A 23,951-nucleotide genomic window follows, 5' to 3' on the forward strand; every position below is an offset into this window, starting at 1 on the left:
GTCTGTTAACTCACCAACACAAATGTCTTGAACTGGAGCTCTGGGGGACTACAGGGGGACAAAGGGGGAGACGTCCGTGATGGGGACGCTGTCAAATAGACGGTGACGTCACCTCCAGTGGTGCTGCCTTCAATGCCCCTTGTAATTTACAGCTTCCCTACATCTAGACTATGAAAAGGAAGGGCTGCAAATGGTAGAAACATGGCAGTAGTGTCCCATTTAAAGAGACAGTTCCCCCAAAAATCAGAAACGCATATATTTCCTTTTACCTGTAGTGCTGTTTATCGGTCTAGAATGTTTGTTTTGATGTAAGTTACCTAGTTTTGGAGATATTAGCCGTAGGGATGTCTGCCTTCTCTTTAAGATAATAATCTTATAATTGGAAATGGCTTCACATGGGGCTTACAAACAGTTGGATGTTATAATGATACAAATTTAAAGTCAATTAGCCTCACTAATCTGGGACGATGGAGTGTTTAAATGCAATGCTGCAGCAGGGTAAAGAGTAAATCCAGCATTTCCGACAGCACGTGAACGCAGCAGCATCATTGAGCCACTGAGCGGAGATCGGGCGGCCGAGCTGCTCATCACAGACCGATGAGACAAACGGAAGAACCACCACCGTGGCTGTCCAACAGCAGCTCTGCACACCGGTTCATTTCAGGTGTGCAGGTGTGAGCGGCCCGATCACGTGGTTTCGGTTCACATCGATACGCGGTCCAAGAAGCAGGTGCGCTGCCGAGGGGGGGGGGGGGGGGTGTTCGTCTCAAAGGGTTACACACTCGGGGAGGCTGCGCCGCTGCTGTTTGTTGTCACTTCCGCTCGAGCATGCCCGTGAATTAGCAGATCACATCGCCGGAGAAGAAGAAGAAGAAGAAGAAGTTGATCAGCTTCGATGCTCCGTGCAGGAAGGATGGAGGAGTTTATCACAGAGGAAGAGGAGCCGTGGTACGACCAGCGGGACCTGGAGCAAGGTGAGACCCCACTCCTCCTGTCTTGTGGTGGTGGGTGTAACAATGCCCCACACACAACCACTGGTGTTCTGCCTCGGCTTTTAGGATACATGGATGGAGGTTGCATTCACTGTAAAAACACATTTCATGCACGTGTGCACGCGCGGTGACAACTGTAAACCCATGTCTGTCTGTCTCTGCATCTCGAATCCGGATCTGCGTTTCTGCTCTCTTCCTCTGCCAATTATTTTGATGTTGTCAGTGATGTTTCCCGGAATAGTCCTGCTGCCTGCCTGTCTGTCTGTCTGCCTGTCTGCCTGTCTGTCTGTCTGCCTGTCTGTCTGTCTGTCTTTCTGAGTGAATGTTGTTTCTGTTTCATCTTTCTTCTCGCAGGGTCACATCTTACATCGCAGTACTCCTCTCCTCCTAGTTTGCATCTATCAAACACTGTTTATTCTGCTGTGTTGTGGTGAAGCACTGCTCATCTGTGTGGAGGCATGATTTATGTTGTGTGTGTGTGTGAGGGGAAACATGCAGAAAATAACCTGAATTTTGTATAGTTGTTTGATCAGTGATTGATTTTTTTGTCTATTTTTCACCACGAAGCAGACCATCAGGGATGCTTGTGACCTTAAATGAACAAAGCAAAGGCAGGAAATCAATGTGAAGTGCCTTTCCCTGATGCATAAAGTGATGCGCTGTGTTATCAGCTCTCTCAGTAACGACTGAAACGGATGCACTCTCATCGACGGCGTGTCTCTCTGCAGCGCTGGCCTCAGCATCACCCCCATCCCCTGATTACCTGCTGACCCACTCCACTAAAGCAGCTTTGTGTCTCATCATCTCATTGTACATCAGACGGGCAGGTGTGTCGCCATACTGCCTGTATCTCATCTCAGCATTATTCAGCATGTCCAGTCAATAAGCCCCTGGCTGATCTGATTAGGGAGCCCCAGACTAGACCTCCTTAGTCGGGATCAGAGATTTCAGATCAAGCTCACGTCGTCCTGCATGGGCTCAAAGCCGGGGCAGGATTTTGCCCCAGAAACGCTGCTGTTATGCAACTTCTCTGGCGGCCGGCTCTGAGATTCGGTGACCCTGTGTTCATTATGATCTGGCAAACGTATGAAGTGTGTCTGGGCAGATGGGCGGTGTGTGATGATGTCATGTGATTGAACGTGAGGACAGTCACGGATGCAGGCCATGCCTGTCTTTGTGACGTGGTCGGCCCCTTTGTGTCATTAGCTGATAGGTGGCGATCGTTGTTTCCTTCAGCACTGCCTGCTTCTTGCTCCCCTCATCCGTCCGCACAATTCTAAAATTACATAACTAAGACTCGGCACGTGTCGGCCCCTCAGGAACCCAGGGGGGGGGGCTCACTGTGCTCTCTCCTCACACACTCTCACTCAGCTCATTATCACTCTGTGTTTCAGAACAGAGTTCTGTTATCAGTTCTGCATTGTTGAAACAGGAAATGATTACAGCCTGTCCCTGTCTCCCTCAGCAGTGCTGGAGGCAAATGTAACAGCGCAGGCGTGTGATGATACTTCAAACCTACGTTGACGCATGTGTGTGTGTGTGTGTGTTCCTGTCATTGCTCACGCACAACATCGTGGTGGTAAAACACTGCTTTCATGTCCAGTAATGAGTGTCCATGGCTCTCTGTTCCTTCCTGTCGTTCCACTGCTCCAGTGCTGTGGTGCTGTGGGCTCCGAGTATGCAGAGCCAGCAGGATTCTCCTCCTCCTCCTCCTCCATCCAGTGAGGCTTTTTTTTCACCAGAGATGAATAATGTACGCTTCAAGCTGTGTTGTAAAATAACAGCAACTGTGGGAGGGTGGCTCCTGTTGTTATCACTACTCACCCCCCTGTGCTCACCCCACTTGCCAAAAAAATCACAATTTTAAGACAGGATGTTCTGTTTCCCAATTTAAATACATTTTCAAATGAAGGTCTGCTGATCAGGAAGGGTTCACATGTTTAATGTGTAGCTCAGCTGCAGTGAGTGCTTCTCCTTAATGCACTTGTTAAAATTGATCCTGGGGACAAGAAGCAGTCTCGGCCACTGTGCGGTGAACTCCTGTGCTCGGCAGACTCGCCACTGTCCGGTGTTTACGTCCGTTCTTCTTTCTCTGGTTCCCGTCAGACCTGCACTTGGCAGCCGAGCTCGGCAAGACCCTTCTGGAGCGCAACAAGGAGCTGGAGGACTCCCTGCAGCAGATGTACATCGACAATGACGAGCAAGTGCAAGAGATAGAGGTACGCTCGTCCCACGTATCGCAACTCTGCGAGCGCATGTTTCAGCAAATTATTGAAACGCTTGAAGCACGGCAAGAAGAATGAAAAATAGCAATTAGGACAAAAAGTGTTTATTTTGTAGACGTGAGAGGATAATGCGAAATTCCTGGATCTCTCTCGTCTTCACAGCTCAAAGATGAGACTTCTCATTAGTCACAAGCCATCTGAGGTGTGACTGTCCTGTATGTGTGTATGTATAGTATGCCATCAAAATGTCCTAGTATAGCCTGTTATAAAATGTCATAATAGAGTTATAGTATTGTTTGTTATAATAAATGTAAAATAAAAAAGTAATATTATTGTATGCCAATAAATGTAAACATATCAGAGAATAATTTGACATAGTCCCAGTATAGTATGACATGAAAAAGTTATATTATAGTATTCCATATTACTATAAAAAATATCAGTGTAGTATTTAAAAATTATACCTTAACAAATTTAACTATAGTATGTAATAAAAAAGTCATGTATGATATGCCATAAAATGTCATGAGAAAGTGTTATATTTAAATATTATGGAAAAGTAATTTGGCCTCAAGAACATTTTCATACTGTTTGACTTTTTTCGACATACTATACTATGACTTTTTTGACTTTCGACATGCTATATAGTATAGCGTGTTGAAAAAAGTCATAGTTATTGGATGTCGACATTTTTTTATTTTTAAATGTAATGTATAGTATTTAGAAAAAAGTAAAAAAATCATGTGTTGAAAGGTTGAAATCACAAAAAGTGTCAGATATGTCAAAAAGGCTTGGTATGTCCAAAATGCAATTGTATAGTATGCAATAAATCATGTCATAAAAATAAAACTGTAATTAATAAAGTGATGGGTCATAACAAGGTCATTGCATAGTAAAGTTGTGTCTTTAACGCCATAGTATCCCATGCATACGGTGTTACAGATGACTGGCATCTTTACCTCCTGGGGTACAAGCGTCCCTGATGTATCTCGTCACTAATCAACTAACTTTAATCTTAACTGTGTCTCCCTCGCAGTACCTGTCCAAGCAGTTGGAAATGTTGAGGGAGATGAACGAGCAGCACGCAAAGGTGTATGAACAGCTGGATGTGACGGCCAGGGAGCTGGAGATCACCAATGAGAAGCTGGTGCTGGAGAGCAAGACCTCGCATCAGAAAATCGACAGGTGATGAGAATGTGTCTGCAACAAGAATAAAGTCACAGGTCACCCTCGCCGCCATCACGTAACAAAGGTCTTTAAACCAAACCAGCTTGAGGCTGGTACACCGATACATCGCAATGCTAAGAACTTTGTAATTCACATCGCTCCACATTTCTGCTGAAATTACGACAATTGTGTGTTTACAAACAATCCCCTCTACGAGGGAAACTAGAGGACTTAACATTTTTGCTGTCTTCAGCATCGCCATAATCATAATCAGGGGTCGAAGTTCTTTACAAATCACATTAGTGGTCCTAATGCTAAAGATTTCAATGGCTGCCTCTGTTCTCTCTCAATATGCTCCTTCACATTCTTTATGGTGCAACAGTGGCTCACTGTAGCTTTAGGAGAACGGTGTGCTCAGCAATGACGTAACAAGCTCTGAACAAACGTGTGTGTGTGTGTGTGTGTGTGTGTGTGTGTGTGTGTGTGTGTGTGTGTGTGTGTGTGTGTGTGTGTGTGCCCAGGTTGACGGGCACCATGGAGACCTTGCAGGGTCAGGTGGACAGCCTGACGGCTCGGGTGGAGGAGCTGCGGACTCTGGAGGAGCTGAGGGTCCGCAGAGAGAAGACGGAGCGACGCAAGACTGTGCACTCCTTCCCCTGCCTCAAAGAGCTCTGCACTGCGCCAAGGTCGCCATCAGCAGTTCCTCTTTCTAGTGTACAGCATGTGTGAGCAACACAGATGTGTATGGTGCTGATACAACACAGATGTGTATGGTGCTGATACAACACAGATGTGTATGATGCTGATACAACACAGATGTGTATGATGCTGATACAACACAGATGTGTATGGTGCTGATACAACACAGATGTGTATGATGCTGATACAACACAGATGTGTATGATGCTGATACAACACAGATGTGTATGGTGCTGATACAACACAGATGTGTATGATGCTGATACAACACAGATGTGTATGATGCTGATACAACACAGATGTGTATGGTGCTGATACAACACAGATGTGTATGATGCTGATACAACACAGATGTGTATGGTGCTGATACAACACAGATGATCGGATTATTCTGCAGGACACCTGCTGGGTTGATTTAAAGTAAATCAACAATTATCAGACCTCACTGCCCTGCAAAGGCAAAACACAGTGATTACAGATTTGGTCAACATAGAGTAACTTTTTGACATCATACCTCTATAGAAATTGTTATACCAGTCATTCATATAATCTGATTTATTGCCCAGGTTGGTGCACTGATTACATGATTGTGCAGTTTTTTTTTAAGCACAACTTGTTGACTACTTTACATCAGGTATGAAGATGGTTTCCTGTTGGCCAATCCGGGCAGCGTGGACCTGGCTGAGACGCGACCGGTGGACGAGGAGCACGAGCGCCTGACGGACATCGTCTCCTCCCTGCGCTCGGCGGTGGCCACGGAGCGGTCCCAGCGGGAGGGCGCCGAGCGGGAGTGCGCCGCCGTGCTGCAGGAGTTCGAGCGCCTGGAACAGCGTCTCTTAGGGGCGGAGGGCTGCCAGCTGCGGGTTCAAGAGCTCGAGGCGGAGCTCCAGGAGATGCAGCAGCTGAGGAAGTCCAGGGTGTGTCTGATCGGGGGCATGGAAGACGGCCTAGAGACGCTGCTCAGCAACGGCCCCGAGACGGACACCCCGGAGGAGGGCCTGGGGCTGGAGGAGGGAGGTGAAGGAGCTGCTGGAGAGCAAGGGGCCACGGGGCAGCAGGGGGGCCCGGTGAGGAAAAGCTGCAGCGACACAGCTCTGAACGCCATCTCGGCCCGCGACGCCTCCGGCAGGCGTCAGGGCAGCTACGCCATCCACGCCAACGGCGTGCGCAAGCGCGGCATGTCCATCCTGCGGGAGGTGGACGAGCAGTACCACGCGCTGCTGGAGAAGTACGAAGGGCTGCTGGGGAAGTGCCGGCGTCACGAGGAGAGCTTGTGCCACGCCGGGGTGCAGACCTCGCGGCCGGTCTCCAGGGACCCCTCCATGAAGGAGTACAGCATGGTCTGCGAGGGGCCTTCGACATCGGGGGCAGTCGCAGTCGTCGTCGCCGCCCCTCCCACACCCCCACAAGCGCCCTCCACCCCGGAGGCCCTGGAGGGGATCAGCAGGCAGGTGGAGCAGGTGGACAAACGTCTCAGCCAGAACACGCCGGAGTACAAGGCCCTGTTCAAAGAGATCTTCTCCCGCCTGCAGAAGACCAAGAGCGACTTGAACACCAAGAGCAAGAAGAGTCACAAATGAGCTACTGCGTCTACTAACAGTGACTGCACATGATGTATTTAATGACTTCTCGTCTTACATTTGACCATGACGGGTGGATGCCTGTAGTCCTGTAGTCGGGTGATTGATGATATTGTTAGCAGTGGATGGCTGATTAATCTCAAACTGTATGAAAATGGTAAACTTGCCTCCGTGGAGGATTCTGATGTGGATGAAATACCTTTTATTTATTTTTTTTCTTCCCGAGTGACCATAACTGATGAAATAATTAGTTTAGTTTCTGTCTGAGGACAGTCTAGTGTGTGATGTATTTGTAATTGAGATTAACTGATGCAGAAATGATTTAGTTATTTTTTTGTTTATTGAAAACAATTAAGCCAAATAATTAATCAAAAGAACAAAGCAGCCACTTGTTTTTAAACTACTCATTTGAAGCATGTATCCGACTCAAACACTAAAGTGCTAAAAAGGTTTTTAGAAGCCGGTTGAAACTAAAATCACAAGTGTTTGACGAGCTCGAGTGAGCTTGAAGATGAAACAGTGAGACAGCTGCCAAACTGTACCGTGCGTAAGTGTTTGATGGTTATTTGTTTACATGGTTTATTGTAACAGCATGCATTACAAGCCGCGGAGTGATTCAGGGATTCGTTTGATAACTTCAGACATGACATAATCAGCTCGACGCTGTGCCACATTGTAAAAGCTGCTCTTGTCGGAGGCCATTTATGTCTTCTGTTGATTAAAATGAGAAATGTATAAACCACGTTGTTCTTCTGTTAAACGCTCGGGGAAACAAATCAAATCCTACAGCGGGTTCAACTAGAAGAGACGTCTTGTGGTTGTAAAAGTCAAGGAGCCGTTTACATGCATGTCTGTCAGAAATGGCGTCACTTCAACCTGTGAGAAGAAGCCAGAATTATTAGCACTTATTCTTGAGTTATGGTCGTGAATTGACCCCAGGACTCGTCACGTCATCTTTGAATCCAAGAGGAGAAGAAATGTCCTCCTGAGATATCGCGTTCAAGACAAAGAATGGGACGGACGACCCGAAAACATAAAGCCTCGGCATAATAAAGGACACAAGCGGGCCGAGTCTGAACACTTTAATGTGAACACAGGAGATCAGTAAACTGTAGGTGATACAAGTGGCACACGTTCAGTCAAACCCAACACACCAAGAACATCAGTCTGACAAGCAGATTCATTCCCATACGTCTGGAGCGAATATAAAAACAGAACACTTGGAGGTCTGGTTAGGGGCCGATGTTTCTGGTTCAGACGACATTGCACCTCACTGATGATCACAAAGTGCCGCTGAGTCAGCAGGAGCAGCGTGTGGTTGTGAGAGACTGGAGGCACAGTCAGCGTGGCTCATTTATAACTCGAGTAACACGAGGTGAGCGGGTTGACACTCCTCTGATCTGATGGAAACACGGCCTCGGGGTCGAGGGAGGAACCTGGGTGACAGAAGGCTATCGGCACAACCCGGACTTTAATGAGCAGGATATTTACAGTTAATTAAACTGAGATTTAGAACGCTACAAATACTAGATGTTTGTAAAGGACACCCTGATGGCTTTTACAAATCCTCAAACCTGATATAAAACAGTGATAAAGGTCCATGTTTTACAAGTATTGTTAAAAAACGCTCACATGATGGTCTGGCAAATATAATCTGAAGGCAAACGGCTTAATTAGGTCATCTATCTCTAAAGGTTTTATTTAAGGCCACATGGCTGCCGAATACCCTGCTGACCTACAGCGAGGGGTCACGAGGGGTCACAGGACATTTAGTTTACCAGCAGGCTGTGTCGGGTGCCAAATGGAGGCGGCCTGGTTTCTGACCAAGAGCCTGGTGCAAATAATGTGCTGAAAGGAGTAAGGAGGGCTGCGTTTAAGAGCCGTGTCCAGCAATCGCTGCCAAGTGAGCGTACAGTGGATACGTTCATACAGCACGGCTGCTTTCTAAGGCAGATCACGGTAAGAGTACAAAACAGTCTGAACAATAAAGAATCAAAGAGAAGAACAGAAGGTTAAAGGGCCGAGTGAATCACTAAGTGTATACATTTTTTCCAAGAGCAGTTAACAGACTATTTTTACATATTTTTTCTTTTATAAACAAACCATAACAGCAAAATCTGTACTGTGCACATTGTTGCTTTCTCCATTTTTAAAGATTTGATACTTAACAAGAAGCACTACGACGGGAGGAATGATGAAGTGATTGGAATTTAGAAACAGAGAGAGTCGTCGATGGACGGAGAGAGCAGAAGCTGAAAATCAATACAAACTCCAGACGGGAATAACGGAACGACAGCGAGAAGAAGAAAGGGGGACAAAGGGCGTCGCTGAGGGGGAATCAATTCGTCCAATCCTTCTTGATGGAGAGGAACCATTCCCAGGAGAGGTGGTCGTGCTCGTCGTCATCGGTGAACTTGGACTTGATGTTGTAGGTGCCGCGGGCCAGCAGCCCTTTGGGTGACTCCTCCACGGTGGTGAGGAACTCGTACTCCTCGCTCGCTCTGGGCCCGTAGCTGCCGACCATGTAGTCAGACTTGTCAACTGCACAGAAGAGATTAATAAGTTGCTTATTACCAACGAGTTCACTGAGAATAAAGCAAACGAACTTCAGCGTTATCATTCCAACAAGACAGCCGGGTTATTTGGCCCGTTTAAACTTTGAAAAGGTAATTTTGTGGAATATGCTACGAGCTAAGCTAAGAAGCTTTTGGCTATAGTTTTACATTTACTGTACAGACATGAATGGTTATGGATCTTGTTAGTAAGCGTATTTCCCAAAATGTTAAATTAATTCTTTACGTAAGAGAAGGCTACTTTATATGGCATTTCAAAACCTCCCTAAAAGATGAGCAGCGACTGAATGAAATTACTTACGTTTGATTCCTTTCCTGAATGTTTGCTGGGTGTACTTCAGGCCCGACACGATATCCTTGTTGACCTGCAAAAAGACGACATGCATCACATCCTGCTGAACAGTCTCCCACGACAAAGACCGCTCGCTGACAGCGACATGAGACAAACAGACAAACACCAGACTCTCTCACCTTGAAGTTGATCTTTATTCTGTATTCGATTCCCTCCTTCAGCACAAACGGGTTCTTCTTCAAGTTGTCCAAGTCTCCTGGGAGGGAACGCAACACAGCAGTGTGAAGGCAGAATGCTGAATGTATAAACTAAAAGGTTCATAAACAAGAAGGGATTTTATGCTTTGCTTTTTCCAGAGAGAGAAGAATTACATTCTCAAGCTGTATTTAGACATGTCATCACCCTGTCGTCACTAAACCGTCCACCAGGTGGCTCAGTGAGCCCGGCTCTGTTGATGCTCATGGTGACCACAGGAAATGGCTCATTATTAACCCACTAACGAGGGAATCTTCTCATTACTAATTAGCAGGCTAATGAACCAGCTGGCCATTTAATGCATATTTGGGAGTGATTACTGTTCATAATTAATGTTACTGTGAGCTAATCCTTCCAGTGCGTCTGCTGCTTAAACGTGGTCAACTATAAAACATCAGTTTATACTTCTATATCACACGCGTCGCTCTACTCACCCTGCAGGTCAAGGACCAATGGCTGCGGAGCCGTATCGCACAGCAGAGTCATTCGAGTCACCTGAACGTTTGGGACTTTGGGATCTGAGAGAGAGAAGAGTCAGAGTAAGAAATCACAACCAGAAGACCAATCATCAAGTCATAGCACCTGAGAGAAATACTGAATACACAACGCTGCACAAAGGGACACACACACACACACACACACACACACACACACAAACTAGCAGGTATCACTAACCTGCGACGGCAGCACATTTGCCCAGCAGCGCCTCCTTGTACTTGCGCAGGCTTTCGTCGTCCTGGTCCTGCTGCTGGATCTCCTGTAAGCTCTTCTGAGCAGGAGCTTTGTAGTTGACTCTGTTCTCAGACTCTGAGTTGGCTGCTGCCAGCGCTTCCAGCTGCTCCGGTGTCGGTTCCTGTTCTGCCATGTTGAGCTAATTGCAGCCAGAGAGAGACAGCAGAGCGGTTAGAGGAAGGGGCGATCGAGTAACACGGACAGACAGCAGGACTCCACACAGACTCTCTGCTTTAATGACGTTGGATCTACGAGTGGAGCAAGGCAGCACATTGTTAAGACACCCAGCTGCTAGATGATCATTACAGATTACTTATCCAGAGGAAAACCGCTGAACTTTGACCTTAAGGGATCCAGCAATGTAAAGCAGCACTTCCTGTAGAAACAAACACCATTAGGTTAAAAGGTGACAACTGAGTTCCTTTTTATGCAAAGAGCACAACACGCTTTGTGTGGATCTTCACGAGCACCTTTATCAGTATTCTTGTCATGAGACGAGGCAGTTTTGTTCATTAGTGTAAGCTGAGACATAAGCACGTAAATGTTCACACTAGCACAGACTCAGGCTACTCGGCTGTGGAGCCGCTTTTATCATGAAGCTGATGATTATCTAAAGGCTTCTCCCTCACTCGTGCACTAATGTGGAGCTCTACACCCGGCTGCACGGCTCCACCAGTCACTCCGGGTTAGAGGAGAGGATGCTGATCCTGAGCAGGAAACGGCGCAACAACAAAGTGAGATCATCGAGGTGCTACGAAACGCAAACGTTGCTCACAAAAAGCAGCAGAAAAAAATCAAACATCTGGTGCACATATGCTGGGCGCAGAAATATACGATGATCAACACCTGCAGAAGCCCACAGGCAGCTGGATGATGTTCTGTGTGGTCCGTTCTCTTGTTCTCCCTGCAGACCAGACAAGTGACCACACACACACACACACTATGCGTTTGTAGATAAAGTTAGTTTTCATTTCCTGATTCAGGGTGGTGTGTTCTTTCAACATTTGCGTGTCGAAAGAACACAACTTCCTGTATTTCAGAGATTCAGCCAAACAGGAAACAGAGCCGACAAACTGTAGAAGAGGATTTATTACTTTAAGTATCCTTAAAATGGTGCGAGATACGAGATTGGGAGCTCTCAACATGGCTTAACAAAGAGAGTGCCTTCATTCTCTGCTCAGGTAGACATTACTCCAATATACATTTACATGAATAGTTGTTTGCTTCTATAGTAATGCTCTAAATGTCATAAATTGCTCCTTTAAGTTATGATAAAAGGGTTAAAAAAGACCCGTAAAGATCGATGCTTGAATGTCAACAGAAAAACCAAGTACCCTAAAACGAAGGAAGACATCAGGTGACAAACTGTCTCTCTAAATAATCATTAACATTTGTTTGCTGTTGCAAATCAGTGTCAAAGTGAGAGTTAAAGGTCATGAATCAACAGAGACGAGCTAACAAATCAGAAAAACGCAAACACAGTCTTTACTCGCTGGGCAGAGGTGGTACTTGATGAACGTAATCCCCCGACTCACTGTTTACAACCTGAACCACAATAAATCACACCGCTCAGACAAACAGACAAACAGGCACAATGACTGTTTGTCGCTCTGCCGCTCTGCTCTGCTCTGTTCTATTGTGCCCGTTGTATACTGTTGGGTGTTAGCCAAGCAGGAAGTGAGAACACTGCAACGTTTACCAAACAAGGCCTCCGGGCTCCCAAAAAGAAACACAAATTCCTCAGTAGTTGTTCAGCTGTGTGGGAGTGTTTCTGTGAGAAACAAGAGCAGGAAACACAACGATGGTGTCGTGTCACTCTTGAAGTATCCATCAGGTTGTTTTTCTCACTTCCTCTCCTGTATGTTGCAGTCACAGAGGAGGAAGTGATGAGTCCTTTTACACACACCAGAGAGCTGCACTATACGGACTTCAAGGGGTCCTGTAGTGACATCATCACCCTCACAATGATGCACAGTCTGTCTGGTTAACTGGCTATAAACAAATATGAGAGGGTGATTGTTCAGCCTGCTGGGAAGCGACACTCGGGTCATGAGATCACGCTAACAAACGCTGGAGATGCCATTGAACCCGCTCACCTCGGTGTCCTCACCGTCACAGCTCTGTGCTGCAGGAGGATAATCAGCGGGCTTGGCGGGGATAAGCAGCACCGCTTTACAAACACAGGAGGCTTCAAATTAGAGCTGTTCCTTAGCAACACCGCTGAGCTGTGAGATTATAGAAAGTGGGATTACGGCTAATGAGGCATTCAGGGACAGAAGAGGAAGTGGCTGGGAGGTGTCAACTGGTGACACATCAAGAGGATTCTCTTTGACAGGAGTCATCAAACATTACTGAAGATCAACGAGCTCAATGTCTCCCTCTCTGTGCAGCCATAACTTATTAACCACAATACATTATTTTTTAAGTAGTAAAGCAGTGGTTATACTGGCTCTAGTTGCTGATAAATATTTTAGTTAATTAGCTTTATTGGGAATATACTAAAATTATAAGTCAGATAAGTAATTGTGAAAACCGTTAAACGTGATGTTTCTCCTATAATAAATAAATCTATCGTGACGAGACAGTTTTTGAGTTTGGATCTACATCTTCATGCATGTCGTTTGACGTAATCCTCTGGGCTCCGTATCCATGGATCACACAGTGGACTACTGGTCTTCAGAGAGGAACAACAATGTGGCTAAAGGTGATAACTCGGCAGGCAGCCAGACATCAGAAACACATGAAACCCAACAAGAGCTTTGTAGTGTGTCCGCAGTAGAATTTGGGATGTTAAAGTCTTACAGAAGATGATTAATAATCTAATAAAATGTTGCAAAGAACACAACGATAGAATATGAATGTTGCGTCAATAAAAGTAACTGAGAATGATCAACCGTTGTGAAGCGACCTTTAGACGTCACTCACAGATCTACGGCTGCTTTGATCTCGTGTAGCCTGCCGGAGACCTTTGCGTTTGGCCCTTTTGTTCTCCACATGACTTCTCTTCACTTCAACGTATCCTCATCACGATGCTTTAATAAAAGCGGATCAATTATATGAGGAAAAGAAAAATCAACATGTTGGTCCCATTCGCCCTCCACGGGACGTTGTGAATAACTGACTCTGCACAGTTCTTATAAATCAGTACACGCTTCAGCCATGCGTCGATGCAGTAAATGCATCAACCTCCATGTCGTTTTGGACACGCCTTCAAAGCACTCCTTCAGTCTTTAGTCAAACTATTGTTCATGCATACGTTGAGCAGAAGTAGCTGTATATCAGCTGATATTATGGTGCCACGCTTACATGAAGAGCAGCACAAGATTTGCTTTTCCCAGCACCACCACCTTTGTGGTGATTTAGATTTTAAGTTAAGTAGCAGCAGCAGTCTTTTAGCTCATGCAAGCGTGCCTTGCAGGCTCGTCTGTAGAGAAACTACTGTAGACTTCCTTTTTCAGGCGAGATGACTGATTCATTTCCTTTTGCGTGCTAAACCGCAGTTTTAATCTGAAGCACAGCTCCTCTCACCAACGTTCCACCTGCGTGGCTAACCCACCCTAATATGCTGTAATGATATTAATATTAAAGAAGGGGCCCTGGCTACAGGTTATGTGAGGAGATACAATTCATGCTGTAGTAACAAGTCGAGGGTGCAGTGCAACGCATACCAAAGCTTTGAGGAAGTGTTACAGCAAGAGCTTAAGGCAGTGCAGAGGAAATCAACCTCAACAGAAAACAACACGAGGGTGAGAGTAAAACAAATAGAAATAAGATAAGGAACAGTACGGAGAACCGGTTATGAGCTTGTGATTATTGATTAAGTGTAAAGGCTATTGGACCAAAGAGCCCAGAAGACTGATCACAAAGAATGAGCCCCGGAGAGAGAAGTAAAGAAAACATTATTCTATCCCAGGAAGAACCAGAACAAATAGGAAGCTTTAAAAATAGCCTGTGAGAAATCCCTGCGCGCAGCAGCAGGAAGCTGCCAGTGAATGGGATCGACAAGGTGCCAACGCAAAGGTCGGGGCGTATTCACAGAGTGGGGTTTGATTCCTGATGGCCTCTACGTGATGAAGAACTACAATAGGTATGACGGTTTACCTCAAGGGTGGCAACAACCCGGCATTACAGGTTGTACAAACACACAAATTCAACCAACAGAGGGGTTACAGGCCGTCATCGAGAGGACGTGCTTCTGAAAGCTGCATTGCGTCGGTTCCCAAAATACTGTAGAATGAGATCAAGTAGACAAACTAAATAACGGGTAGTGTTAGTGAAGCTTTTAACAGCAGATATTGAGTATCAGAGACAGGAAGAACACACATTTACTTTCTAAATACAAGTCAATACTCATCATTTTACGGGTAAGGTCTGTGGTTTTGACCCGTACACTGTTTAAGCTTGTTACACTGAACACCTTGAATGAAAATCTTCTTCTGTGGTTGATTATAGCTCCTCGAGCCTAACTCAAGATCAACCAGGTCAAACCAGAAAAACTGTTCTGCAAAATGAGACATCCGGCCTCCGCTGCAGGGCTGCACGTCCTCGGGTAGAAACGAAGCAAATTAAAAAAGGCTGAGACAGAAATGTGTTCCCTGAAAGTTATCAAAGTCCTGAAAGAGAGAGAGGGAAAAAAAATCTTCCAGGCCATGTAGGAAGGAAAAGGGAGGCCATTTAAGAAACCACATATCAGTCATTCAGCTGAGCACACAACTCAACACCAAAGTACATAAAGACGACTGTCATCTGAAGCACACTTGATCTCAGCAGATGTAATCTACGTGCATGCTAGGAAAGCCTTTAAACGGTGGCTGGTTTAAGGTGTGAGCCCTGCAGGCCAACTCAAATTAAAAGAGTAAAGCATTCGTTCCAGGAAGTGGGAGAAAATGTTCCGTATGAGCCACATGACAGAGGAGTCGCACGCGAAAGTAGATTAAAAATACTCCCCTGAACGCACTTTTTTTGGTCGACTAGTGAATGCATCCACTCATCGTGTGTGAGGTATTGTGAACAATTAGATGCAATGGAGGATCGTTACCTAACGGTCAACACCCGGAAACGAACTACTGCCGCCGAATAACTTGTAATGACTTCCTTATCAGGTGCAGAAAAACTTTCTAACTACACCAAAGCTCCTCGGACATGTTTGCTAACCGTCCAAACACGCGTCCGCTCGGTTACAACTAGTTATCAGAAGAGTTTAGCACGTGTTTAACCGACTCTTACCGTTATAAATCGCCGGTACTCTGTGACAGCCTCCTGTCGATGGTGGCGCGAGGGAGTGAAGTGAAGCGGTGGAAGGAAATTGAAGCCACTTCCCGCTTTTAAGGTGAGACAACATCCGGTGTACTGCCTTCAAAATAAAAGCATATTTTAAAGTCTGTACTCAACGTACACGCAATGAAAGTAGTCTAAATAATTAACTTGACATTTTAAGAAATGTAAAGCTGGACTTTTAACTGTATTATTTTTACATTGAGGTATTATGTCACTAAAGTCAAGATCTTAATACTTTAGGGCTAAAGTCAGGTGTTCCGGTTATTGTGTCCACTCACACGAAGATAAAACCACTATGTGATGATGTGCAGACACAAATACAAACTAATGATGCTTTCCGTATCAAATATAAAAAGCTTTAAGTTTCAATCATGAAAACGTAACCGGAAACAGTATTTGTTGATTTAAACATTGGTGCCTTGATGTCTTCAGACACCCCTCCGGAAAAGTTGCGTCAAAGACACGTGTGGACACGCAGAGCTGTGATGCACAGACACACTCAGACCTACACTTTTCATTTCACTTCCACCTCAATATCTCTCACTCCTTGAGCTGACATTCAGTCTTTGGGCAACAGCAGAAGTCCTTTATCCACCGAGGAGAACAACAACAGGATTCAGCTCATATCATAGGCGTGGCACGCAGGCACTTCCTTTAGTGCATTTCAAGAGTCGGCAGGCTCTTACAGGTGACAGAACATGACATCTAGTGGTGAGGACGAGGTAGAGATTTAAAGCGTGAATGGTGAGTTATAAAAGCCGTTTCATCGCTACAATGCTCAGCTGTTGGAAATTCCCCATTTCAAGTGAAGCAATATAGACTTAGATACAACCAGCAGTTACTTTATTGCTTTAACAGTATTTCATTGGGTGTCTTTGGTAAAAAGCTGACGCTGTACTAGTTTCATCAAAATATCTATTGAGGAATTGTAGATTCCAAAATTTGTTGTAAAAACATTACAAATGTTTATTCCAAACGATCAAAAACAGGCAAATGTATCCTGTTCTTCACATTGAGGCTTAAGATCAAATGGAAATCTTGATTTCATGCACATCGTTACCAAATGTAATCACACCAAAAAAAACAAGTGTAAATCACCCTTTTAAGTTCAGCACAATGAAACTGGAAAGAGTCTTTGAATTTAACGGCATTTGAAAAACAATTGACAAAGATTTAGACATTGAAACAGAGACAGTATTTGGTTAATATGCACTGTAGGTTTTATTACAAGCGGCATTAACTACATGGTAGAAGAAAGAACCGGGAAAACCCCAATCCACATGAACCTACAGCCAAAACCATTTTAGTCAGGAAGAGAAAAAAACAAAAAGTACTGGTAAAAAACATGTCGGGCATTTAAAAGAAGAGGTTGGAACAATAATTTCAAACACATCAGAAGACAACCATGTGTAAAATATGCTGCACATTTGTAACAACTACCCCTCTGTGCAGACAGTAAGATATTACAAAACCAGAGGAGCTTCATTCTTTAAGTGGTGTCCATCTGGAAACAAAAACAAAAGAATCAATTAAGACCGCTGTTTTATTAAATTGACAAGAGGCATTTCATTGACTGCTGAACCTACCCTGGCATTGTAGGCGTCTAACTGAGCATCGAGTTCCTCTGCCGACAGAGGCTGTTTGCTGGTACCACCACGACCACCCCGACCTCTGCCCCCGACACCGCCTGCACCACGTCCTCCGCGGCCTCTCTGCATGCCTCTGAAGCCGCCCCCGCGGCCTCTGTTCATGCCTCCTCCACCACCTCTGTTTAGACTGATACAACGGTTCCCATCACACAAGGTGTCCACAGCGGTTTACAGTCAAGTTGCTTTAACAACAGACGAGCGCACTCACCCCTGCATAGGTCGCCTCTGTGTGTCGATCTGTGACGTGACGAGCTGTATGTTCATAGGCCGCCCTAAAGTAACAAAGACACCATGAACCTCACAATGTAAGGGCAGTAGTGCTGAAACAGTCAGCAATATGATAAAAACAAAAATATTTGTGCAGCCATAATACAAAGCATATGATTTGAGTTTGAGACATACCATCAAGCGGGATGCCATTGTACTGTTTCATGGCCTTGTGGGCATCTGTCCGCCTTTCAAAGTGGACATCTGCTGTTCCCAGGCTTCTCCCCGATCTGTCGTAATGAACTGCAGCCTTTTTCAGAGTCCCAAATTCTGCAAAAAGTTCCTGAAAAAAAAGTGAGGATGCCTTGAGTAGCCATTCCTTTGTCCCATCCGTTTAAAAACATGCACACGTGGTGGCAAACATGCTCCACTAACAAAAATAAATGGACAAAGTAAAAAAAAAAAGTACCTGAATGTCTGCATCCGAGACCCCAAAATCCAGATTGGAGACAAGGAGCTTCCCTCCAGTTTCCACACCTCCTCCTCCGCCACCTCCAGCAGGGCCACTGAAGCCACTGAAGCCGTTGTCATACATGTCATGCTGCCACTTATCTGGAAGCTGTTTGGGCTGCAACAGATGAAAGAGAACGAACCTGCTGACTTCAGGATCCCCTTGCCTCTGTCACTCACAGAGTCCACACGGCTGGGTGTTGGGGCAAGCAGGGGCTCCACTTCCAACGGGGTGCTCAGCCCCCCCTCCCCCCCAAGAGGATCCCCAAATGTTCCCTGCCCACCCCATCACTACAAGCAAGTGAATCAGTTCAGACAGAGGACATACACGGGACAAAAATATAACAATAACAGCAAGGAAATGTGTTGTACAACACTTCTATAATGTATACAATTTTAAAAATGAGGTCTAGCGACATATGCTGAGACTGTATACATTTACTCAATGATCCACCCACAATGTCTATGCTAACCCATGAACACCGTGCCCACCCCGGCTAGCTACCAATGTTGCCCATTGTTCTCTTGCCATCTGCGCCTCCACCAAAGGCTCTCCAGATGTGATCCTCGGGGCACACAGGGGGTCGCCATCTGAAGCAGTGTTGCCTCCAGCGTTGCACCGCGTTTCCTGGCACGATCAAAAGTTCTTTACCAAGCCACGAAAAGGGCTATCATGAAGGGGGAGTGTCCATAAGATGAGGGGGTGGATGGTTTGGAAAAGAAAACTAGATAAGGGCCTACTATCTCCTCTACGAGAGCGTGGATTATCTGTGCGTCCATTTTGAGACCACGCCATTTTGTGTGGGGCTTTGTTTGGGCTCGTCTAAACTCATTCACACTTAAGGAGTGAAGGGCGTGCCTCAAATGAACACTTATCAGGGGGTAGAAGTCCACTGATCCATCCACAAGTAACAGCCACACAAACAGGCCTTGTTGTGAAACCCACCGGCCACCTTCGAACAAAAGCCGCCTGGACGCTGCACCGGTACACGGACAAAAAGTGGTGGGAAAAAAATCATTTGGGGGTGAATTTTCTCGATGATGTGGTTTCCTTTCACCGTCATTCTGACAGTTGGAGTGGAAAGCCGTTAAAAACCCTGGACGACTAGCTCTAATTTAAAAAAAAAAAAAAAAATACTGGATTCAAAATGGCGTCGCCGAAGCCTTCCTGATCCAACTTGAGCTAGTTAGCCTAATGTGACCAACACGTTCGCTCTTCCAACGGGCCTCCTCTTGGAAAAAAATGATGTAACACATACGGGTTGTGGGAAGAAGGGACACACTATGCAATAAACTTCCATTAATGCCATTAACCGCAAACCATAGAGCATCCGCGAGGGAGACTCGGCGGTTAGAGCGAACATTTTATTCGCTTTACTAGCACGCTGGCTAGCTGGTTAGCTATGGAGAATAGAAGGACGTTAACCAGGCATTTTCAGGTCTGCCGACGGTTTGCTCCTTTTTTCTGCCCATTCCTCTTAATTTACCCTGCTGTAAGGCGTTGGTCTGCCTCTAGCGCGGCTCAGGTTCTGTCGGCTCCTCATGGGCCCGGATCCTCCTCGGCCTCCAAACCCTCCGCCGCTGACTCCGAGACGCCCGGGGCCTCCTCGTCCGCCGCCGGAGCCTCCGCGGCCTCGGCCTCTTCCACCACCGCGGCCTCCACCTCTCTGCTGCCTGTTCTGCTTGATAATGTCGTCTAGAGACATATCCATTTTATCGGCCATTATGCTGCTGCTCGTATAATGCTAAACTGTCAACGAAATATAAAAAATACACCCTAGACTCGACTGGTTCTGCTCCTTTGTCTCTTCACAGCTCAGCTCAGCTCAGCTCAGCTCTCTCTGCTCTGACGACGATACACAATACAGGAGTGTCGACTGTATATAGACAAGCTGGTTCGGTACGTGGCGCACGTAAACACTACGTCATCACGTAATACGCGTTGCCGAACACTCCCTCAAAAACTCATACTTCACAGAGCAAAGCCAATTGGCAGAAAATCAACCTGCAACGATGTTGTTCATTGATAAATCAAGTATCCTTTTTTAAACTGAAATGTCAACATTTTACTGGTTCAAGCCTCCTAAATATGAATACCTGTTGGTTTTCTCAGCCTTCCATGACTTTAAACTAAATACCTGTCACACAAAACAAGCACATTTAACATCAAATGTGGTTCTAAGAAATTGTTTATTGTCTGATAAGTTAAGAACCAAATGATTAATCAATTAATCTAACCATGATAAAGCATACTCGCTTCTAATTATCTGGCTTTAAGAAATAAGTTTAACTTAGTTTCCCTTTTCCATGGTCAATATTTATGTAGGATCAATACAAGCAGAAGTACTGTAAAAGTCTTTTATTCAACATTTTGTTTCAAGGCTTAGGGGGGTTAACCAAGGGCAGCATACTCGGGGAGGTCTCTACTTAGTAAAGTCCATTTGAGGGCAAGAAAATATATAATAAAAACGTTGGCCTTCTACGTTGCGTTTGGCGTCCAAAACTTGCCCATAAAGTGTATACCTTAATGTGATGATTCCATTACTTCTACAATTTACTGATCATACTACCTTCCAAAACAAAAACAAACAAAAAAAAAGAAGTCAGCCCTTTCACATTTTCCTCCAAAGTCATATAAGTAGCAGTAGTAAAGAAAAGGTTTATGTTTAAGACTGCAGTCTTTTGCGTCCTGTGGAGTGTTGACAGTTTGTACCTCAGCATCAGATGTCAGCAAATTTTGATGAAAGTCTGCATCAGTCCCATCCACATAAAGAATGTACGTATGAAAATTTAGTGACTTGAAAAAACATGAACCAAGAGACGAGAGGATCTGTGCTCCCTGGAATCCTGGTTCCTTTCTTCGTGGTCAGTGGCAGAGGGTAAAGAAAGAGACGGGCATTGCTATGGTCCAGAGTTGAGAAATGAGATTGGCATTCTGTGCTAGACTGGCCAACAGGGCTGACTTTCTGGCTGATGGAGGAAAAGTTCTCGAGGATAATGGGTGGAAAGAAGCGACTGGACCGTCGTGAGAAAGACTAGGACTTCTTGGAGTCCTGTGTGTTGCGTTTCTTAAGGTCGCTTAGGTCCACTGGTGTGAAAGCTGCAAGAGCAGACAGAAACAAGTTGTTAGCTGACCTGTGATTGATTAAATAATCCTTTAGTGTGACATACTAAATAAAATCCACTTCACTACTAAGTGACACTGTTACTTACAATGTAGGTTAGGGTTTGGGTTCTTCTCCACGTACTCCTGTGGTCCACGGTCATTACGTTCACTATTCTGTGTTGACCTGATGTCTCGGAGAACACACTGCCAGGCTGGGAAAGAGCAAAGACAACAATGCTTTTGTTACATTTAGGAAATGTTATGCAGACTTGTTAGTAATGGCATGACAAGACCGACTCAAAGTAAATAAGAAGTTTAGAAATGTACAACTAATTCTTTAGTACTTTTCACAGTACAGAAGTGCTTCAGTGCCAGTATATATGTACTCAAAGTGGGCAATTAAGTTGTCTGGTTCAGATAATGTTGCACTATTTATACTTTCAATGATGATGATTGAAGTGATCCTTAGAAATAAATCTGAGGAATGGTCTGTAGTCATTAGCTCGACACGATCGCTGTCCGAACTGTCTGACCTACCTCGTTGCATACTGTTCTCAGGACTTCAAGGTTCCCTGTGGAGGTTTTAACCTATAGAAGCACTATGAAGTGTTTTATTGAGTAGGTCCCTGTTTTATTTATCTTGTGCGTGCAAGCGTGCACAAACAGGTGACACGACAGTTAATGGTTTCACATTATTTGACTGATCTACAAGTGGCAGTAACACACCAAGATACAAATGTTTTTTGAGGCAGGAAATGCATTTGACACGTCGGTTAGGCCTCAAAGATACACACGATGAAATCTCATTTAATGACACAATGAGCATAGTGATGAGATTTGGTGAGTAACACAAGAAAACTCCACAGGGCACCTTTGAAATCCAAAGAGCTAACAGTATACTTCTAGATTCAAGCAATATGAACTGAAATTACACGAACCAGTTGAACTGGCAATGTTCGTGCAAGATAAACAGAAGAGTAAACATTGTGTTTACATGCTGCACATTAGGTGATCAGATTAAAGAGATGTGACCTGAACAATATACTGAATCCAGAAACACACTTTAGTATGATCCTTTTAACACGCTTGTATTGAGCTCTTTATGTCGTGATTGGTTTACTCTTGAGCTTTTATATTAATAATTACTCTTTGTAGTTTTGGAACACGAAAAGATGAGTGATCCGCAATAGTAAAATGAAATACTTACGAGTATTTTAAAAGTAATTCAACACATCAATGATAGAAGGTGTACTTACTATCATGAATAAAGCGCACATTCTCCTCATGTGCTGGGGTGAAAAGCTCCCCACTGTTTGTCGGGGATCGGGGGCTTGAAGTCCGCTTGTAACTATTCACCATCCTGGGAGCAGATGAGCTTCACAAACATAATAACAGCTAAATCAGCAGCATAAATAGATATTCATTTCCTTAAAGTCTAATAATATTCTTCAAGCCCGAAGCAGTACATACTTAAAATCAAATGTTATTACATTTTAATAAACACTATTAACGCTGGTCTAGTTGTACTTGTGCATTATATATATATATATACTTCAGTGCATTAACTTGTTACAAACCTGGTCATTCTGTTTGCAGTCTGTACTCGCTCCTTGCTCCTCTATGGTGAGTGGATTTGAAGAATAAAAAGGTTCAGAAGTCCGCAGCTGAATTCTAACAACAAACAACAAATATAGCATCGGTACAAGATCCAAGAACTCTGTCTCTAAATGAAACAACACAGATCCACATGTACATCAAAACTAACTTTTAGAAACAGTAAACTAGTTAAAGTGCTGGTTAGACCACAGTGTTAAAGTGTTAGCCACTTAACGTTTAAATATACTATATCATCTGAAAAGTTCTCATAAATCAGGTTAATTTGTTGTGTTGTTAACTCACAGTTTCTAACGTTAACTAATTTATATACATCTACGAGACGCTGTGCGTATGGAAACAATACAAACAGTGACGATAGCAAACCAAAGAGGTTTTTGTTTACGTTCTTGCTCCAGTAGCTTCAGTGGTGTTAGCATCAGGCTACAGAGACTAACCCGGTGCGTTAACCACCGGTCACATCCCCGTGGACAAGACTCTTTATTGCCTCTCTAATCGTTTCTGCTTATTGGGATTCGTGCCCCCCTATAGCTGTGTCCCGGACAGCTGACTGTAGATGTGCTGACAAAATGATTTCAGCTAACTTTAGCCAGCTAGCTAGCTAGCTAGCCGGGCGATTTACATTGTCTTGTCGTAACGTTAGCTTTAATCAGCTAATATTTCTGCTGGGTTTACCGGTCCCAAATATTTATTAGAAATGCACTTAACGCACTTAGAACATTGTCAACGTGTACAGTAAAGGACACCGTTTTAAGATATTCAACAAACCTTTTTTTACAACCCTTCCTTTTGGTTTCTTTATTCAGAGACTGAGTACGCCGTTAGACCTGCTAAAACGTTGCCAATGCCAACCAATCATTTCCGGGAAAACAGAACGGAAGTGAAAGGGCTTCCACAACGAGACTGTACCTGTGATACTACAAACATCAACAACAACAACAACAACAATGATAGTAATATAATAATAATGTACGTATTGTATTAAAAACATCATAAACAACAACAATAATGATAATAACATAATAATAATATAATAATAATAATAATAATGTATGTATGATATTATAAACATC

The 23,951-nt window shown here is 44.5% G+C and overlaps 4 protein-coding genes across 7 annotated transcripts; 1 reads left to right on the forward strand and 3 right to left on the reverse strand.

The window, feature by feature from the left end:
• Positions 1–126: 126 nt before the first annotated feature.
• On the forward strand, positions 127–8,965 carry cdr2l (cerebellar degeneration-related protein 2-like). Of its 3 annotated transcripts, XM_076086294.1 has the most exons (6): positions 127–974; positions 2,646–2,713; positions 3,099–3,211; positions 4,254–4,402; positions 4,906–5,070; positions 5,718–8,965. In XM_076086294.1, the coding sequence occupies exons 2-6, from the start codon at positions 2,671–2,673 to the stop codon at positions 6,661–6,663; spliced, it is 1,416 nt and encodes a 471-aa protein (XP_075942409.1). In that variant the 5' UTR covers positions 127–974; positions 2,646–2,670; the 3' UTR covers positions 6,664–8,965. The 3 variants fall into 3 exon arrangements, with proteins under 3 accessions (XP_075942409.1, XP_075942408.1, XP_075942407.1); XM_076086293.1 differs by lacking the exon at positions 2,646–2,713; XM_076086292.1 differs by lacking the exon at positions 127–974 and having other exon boundaries at positions 981–2,713.
• On the reverse strand, positions 7,731–15,882 carry arhgdia (Rho GDP dissociation inhibitor (GDI) alpha). 2 transcript variants are annotated; one of them, XM_076086297.1, is made up of 6 exons: positions 15,742–15,882; positions 10,459–10,654; positions 10,218–10,301; positions 9,708–9,784; positions 9,538–9,601; positions 7,731–9,204 (listed from the first exon to the last, which is right to left on the reverse strand). In XM_076086297.1, the coding sequence occupies exons 2-6, from the start codon at positions 10,646–10,648 to the stop codon at positions 9,002–9,004; spliced, it is 618 nt and encodes a 205-aa protein (XP_075942412.1). In that variant the 5' UTR covers positions 10,649–10,654; positions 15,742–15,882; the 3' UTR covers positions 7,731–9,001. The 2 variants fall into 2 exon arrangements, with proteins under 2 accessions (XP_075942412.1, XP_075942413.1); XM_076086298.1 differs by lacking the exon at positions 15,742–15,882 and adding an exon at positions 11,362–11,471.
• Positions 15,883–16,989: 1,107 nt separating this feature from the next.
• alyref (Aly/REF export factor) lies at positions 16,990–20,023 on the reverse strand. The gene is made up of 6 exons (XM_076086295.1): positions 19,646–20,023; positions 18,118–18,276; positions 17,844–17,991; positions 17,650–17,713; positions 17,379–17,568; positions 16,990–17,296 (listed from the first exon to the last, which is right to left on the reverse strand). The coding sequence occupies exons 1-6, from the start codon at positions 19,880–19,882 to the stop codon at positions 17,282–17,284; spliced, it is 813 nt and encodes a 270-aa protein (XP_075942410.1). The 5' UTR covers positions 19,883–20,023; the 3' UTR covers positions 16,990–17,281.
• Positions 20,024–20,502: 479 nt separating this feature from the next.
• Positions 20,503–23,769, reverse strand: mcrip1 (MAPK regulated corepressor interacting protein 1). The gene is made up of 5 exons (XM_076086299.1): positions 23,647–23,769; positions 22,842–22,935; positions 22,521–22,639; positions 21,372–21,476; positions 20,503–21,258 (listed from the first exon to the last, which is right to left on the reverse strand). Exons 2-5 carry the CDS (start codon positions 22,847–22,849, stop codon positions 21,194–21,196), a joined length of 297 nt encoding a protein of 98 aa, XP_075942414.1. The 5' UTR covers positions 22,850–22,935; positions 23,647–23,769; the 3' UTR covers positions 20,503–21,193.
• Between the last annotated feature and the right edge of the window lie 182 nt (positions 23,770–23,951).

Source organism: Anarhichas minor, unplaced genomic scaffold (assembly GCF_050575085.1).
Source record: "Anarhichas minor isolate MPS153535 unplaced genomic scaffold, ASM5057508v1 ptg000007l, whole genome shotgun sequence".
Classification (NCBI taxonomy): domain Eukaryota; kingdom Metazoa; phylum Chordata; class Actinopteri; order Perciformes; family Anarhichadidae; genus Anarhichas; species Anarhichas minor.

What these genes read in the sequence shown, in the direction of transcription:
- cdr2l (XM_076086292.1), top strand. Translation starts at nt 2,608, where the DNA reads ATGGCTCTCTGTTCCTTCCTGTCGTTCCACTGCTCCAGTGCTGTGGTG. An exon ending in TCCTCCTCCTCCTCCATCCA is followed by an intron (nt 2,714 to 3,098) that starts GTGAGGCTTTTT and finishes GGTTCCCGTCAG; the next exon opens with ACCTGCACTTGGCAGCCGAG. An exon ending in GAGCTCTGCACTGCGCCAAG is followed by an intron (nt 5,071 to 5,717) that starts GTCGCCATCAGC and finishes ACTTTACATCAG; the next exon opens with GTATGAAGATGGTTTCCTGT.
- arhgdia (XM_076086297.1), bottom strand. Translation starts at nt 10,648, where the DNA reads ATGGCAGAACAGGAACCGACACCGGAGCAGCTGGAAGCGCTGGCAGCA. An exon ending in CAAATGTGCTGCCGTCGCAG is followed by an intron (nt 10,302 to 10,458) that starts GTTAGTGATACC and finishes TCTCTCTCTCAG; the next exon opens with ATCCCAAAGTCCCAAACGTT. An exon ending in ATTCAGGAAAGGAATCAAAC is followed by an intron (nt 9,205 to 9,537) that starts GTAAGTAATTTC and finishes TCTTCTGTGCAG; the next exon opens with TTGACAAGTCTGACTACATG.
- alyref (XM_076086295.1), bottom strand. Translation starts at nt 19,882, where the DNA reads ATGGCCGATAAAATGGATATGTCTCTAGACGACATTATCAAGCAGAAC. An exon ending in TCTCGGATGCAGACATTCAG is followed by an intron (nt 17,992 to 18,117) that starts GTACTTTTTTTT and finishes CTTTTTTTTCAG; the next exon opens with GAACTTTTTGCAGAATTTGG. An exon ending in CAGAGGCGACCTATGCAGGG is followed by an intron (nt 17,569 to 17,649) that starts GTGAGTGCGCTC and finishes CCGTTGTATCAG; the next exon opens with TCTAAACAGAGGTGGTGGAG.
- mcrip1 (XM_076086299.1), bottom strand. An exon ending in TGTGCGCTTTATTCATGATA is followed by an intron (nt 21,477 to 22,520) that starts GTAAGTACACCT and finishes GCTCTTTCCCAG; the next exon opens with CCTGGCAGTGTGTTCTCCGA. An exon ending in CCCAAACCCTAACCTACATT is followed by an intron (nt 21,259 to 21,371) that starts GTAAGTAACAGT and finishes CTGCTCTTGCAG; the next exon opens with CTTTCACACCAGTGGACCTA.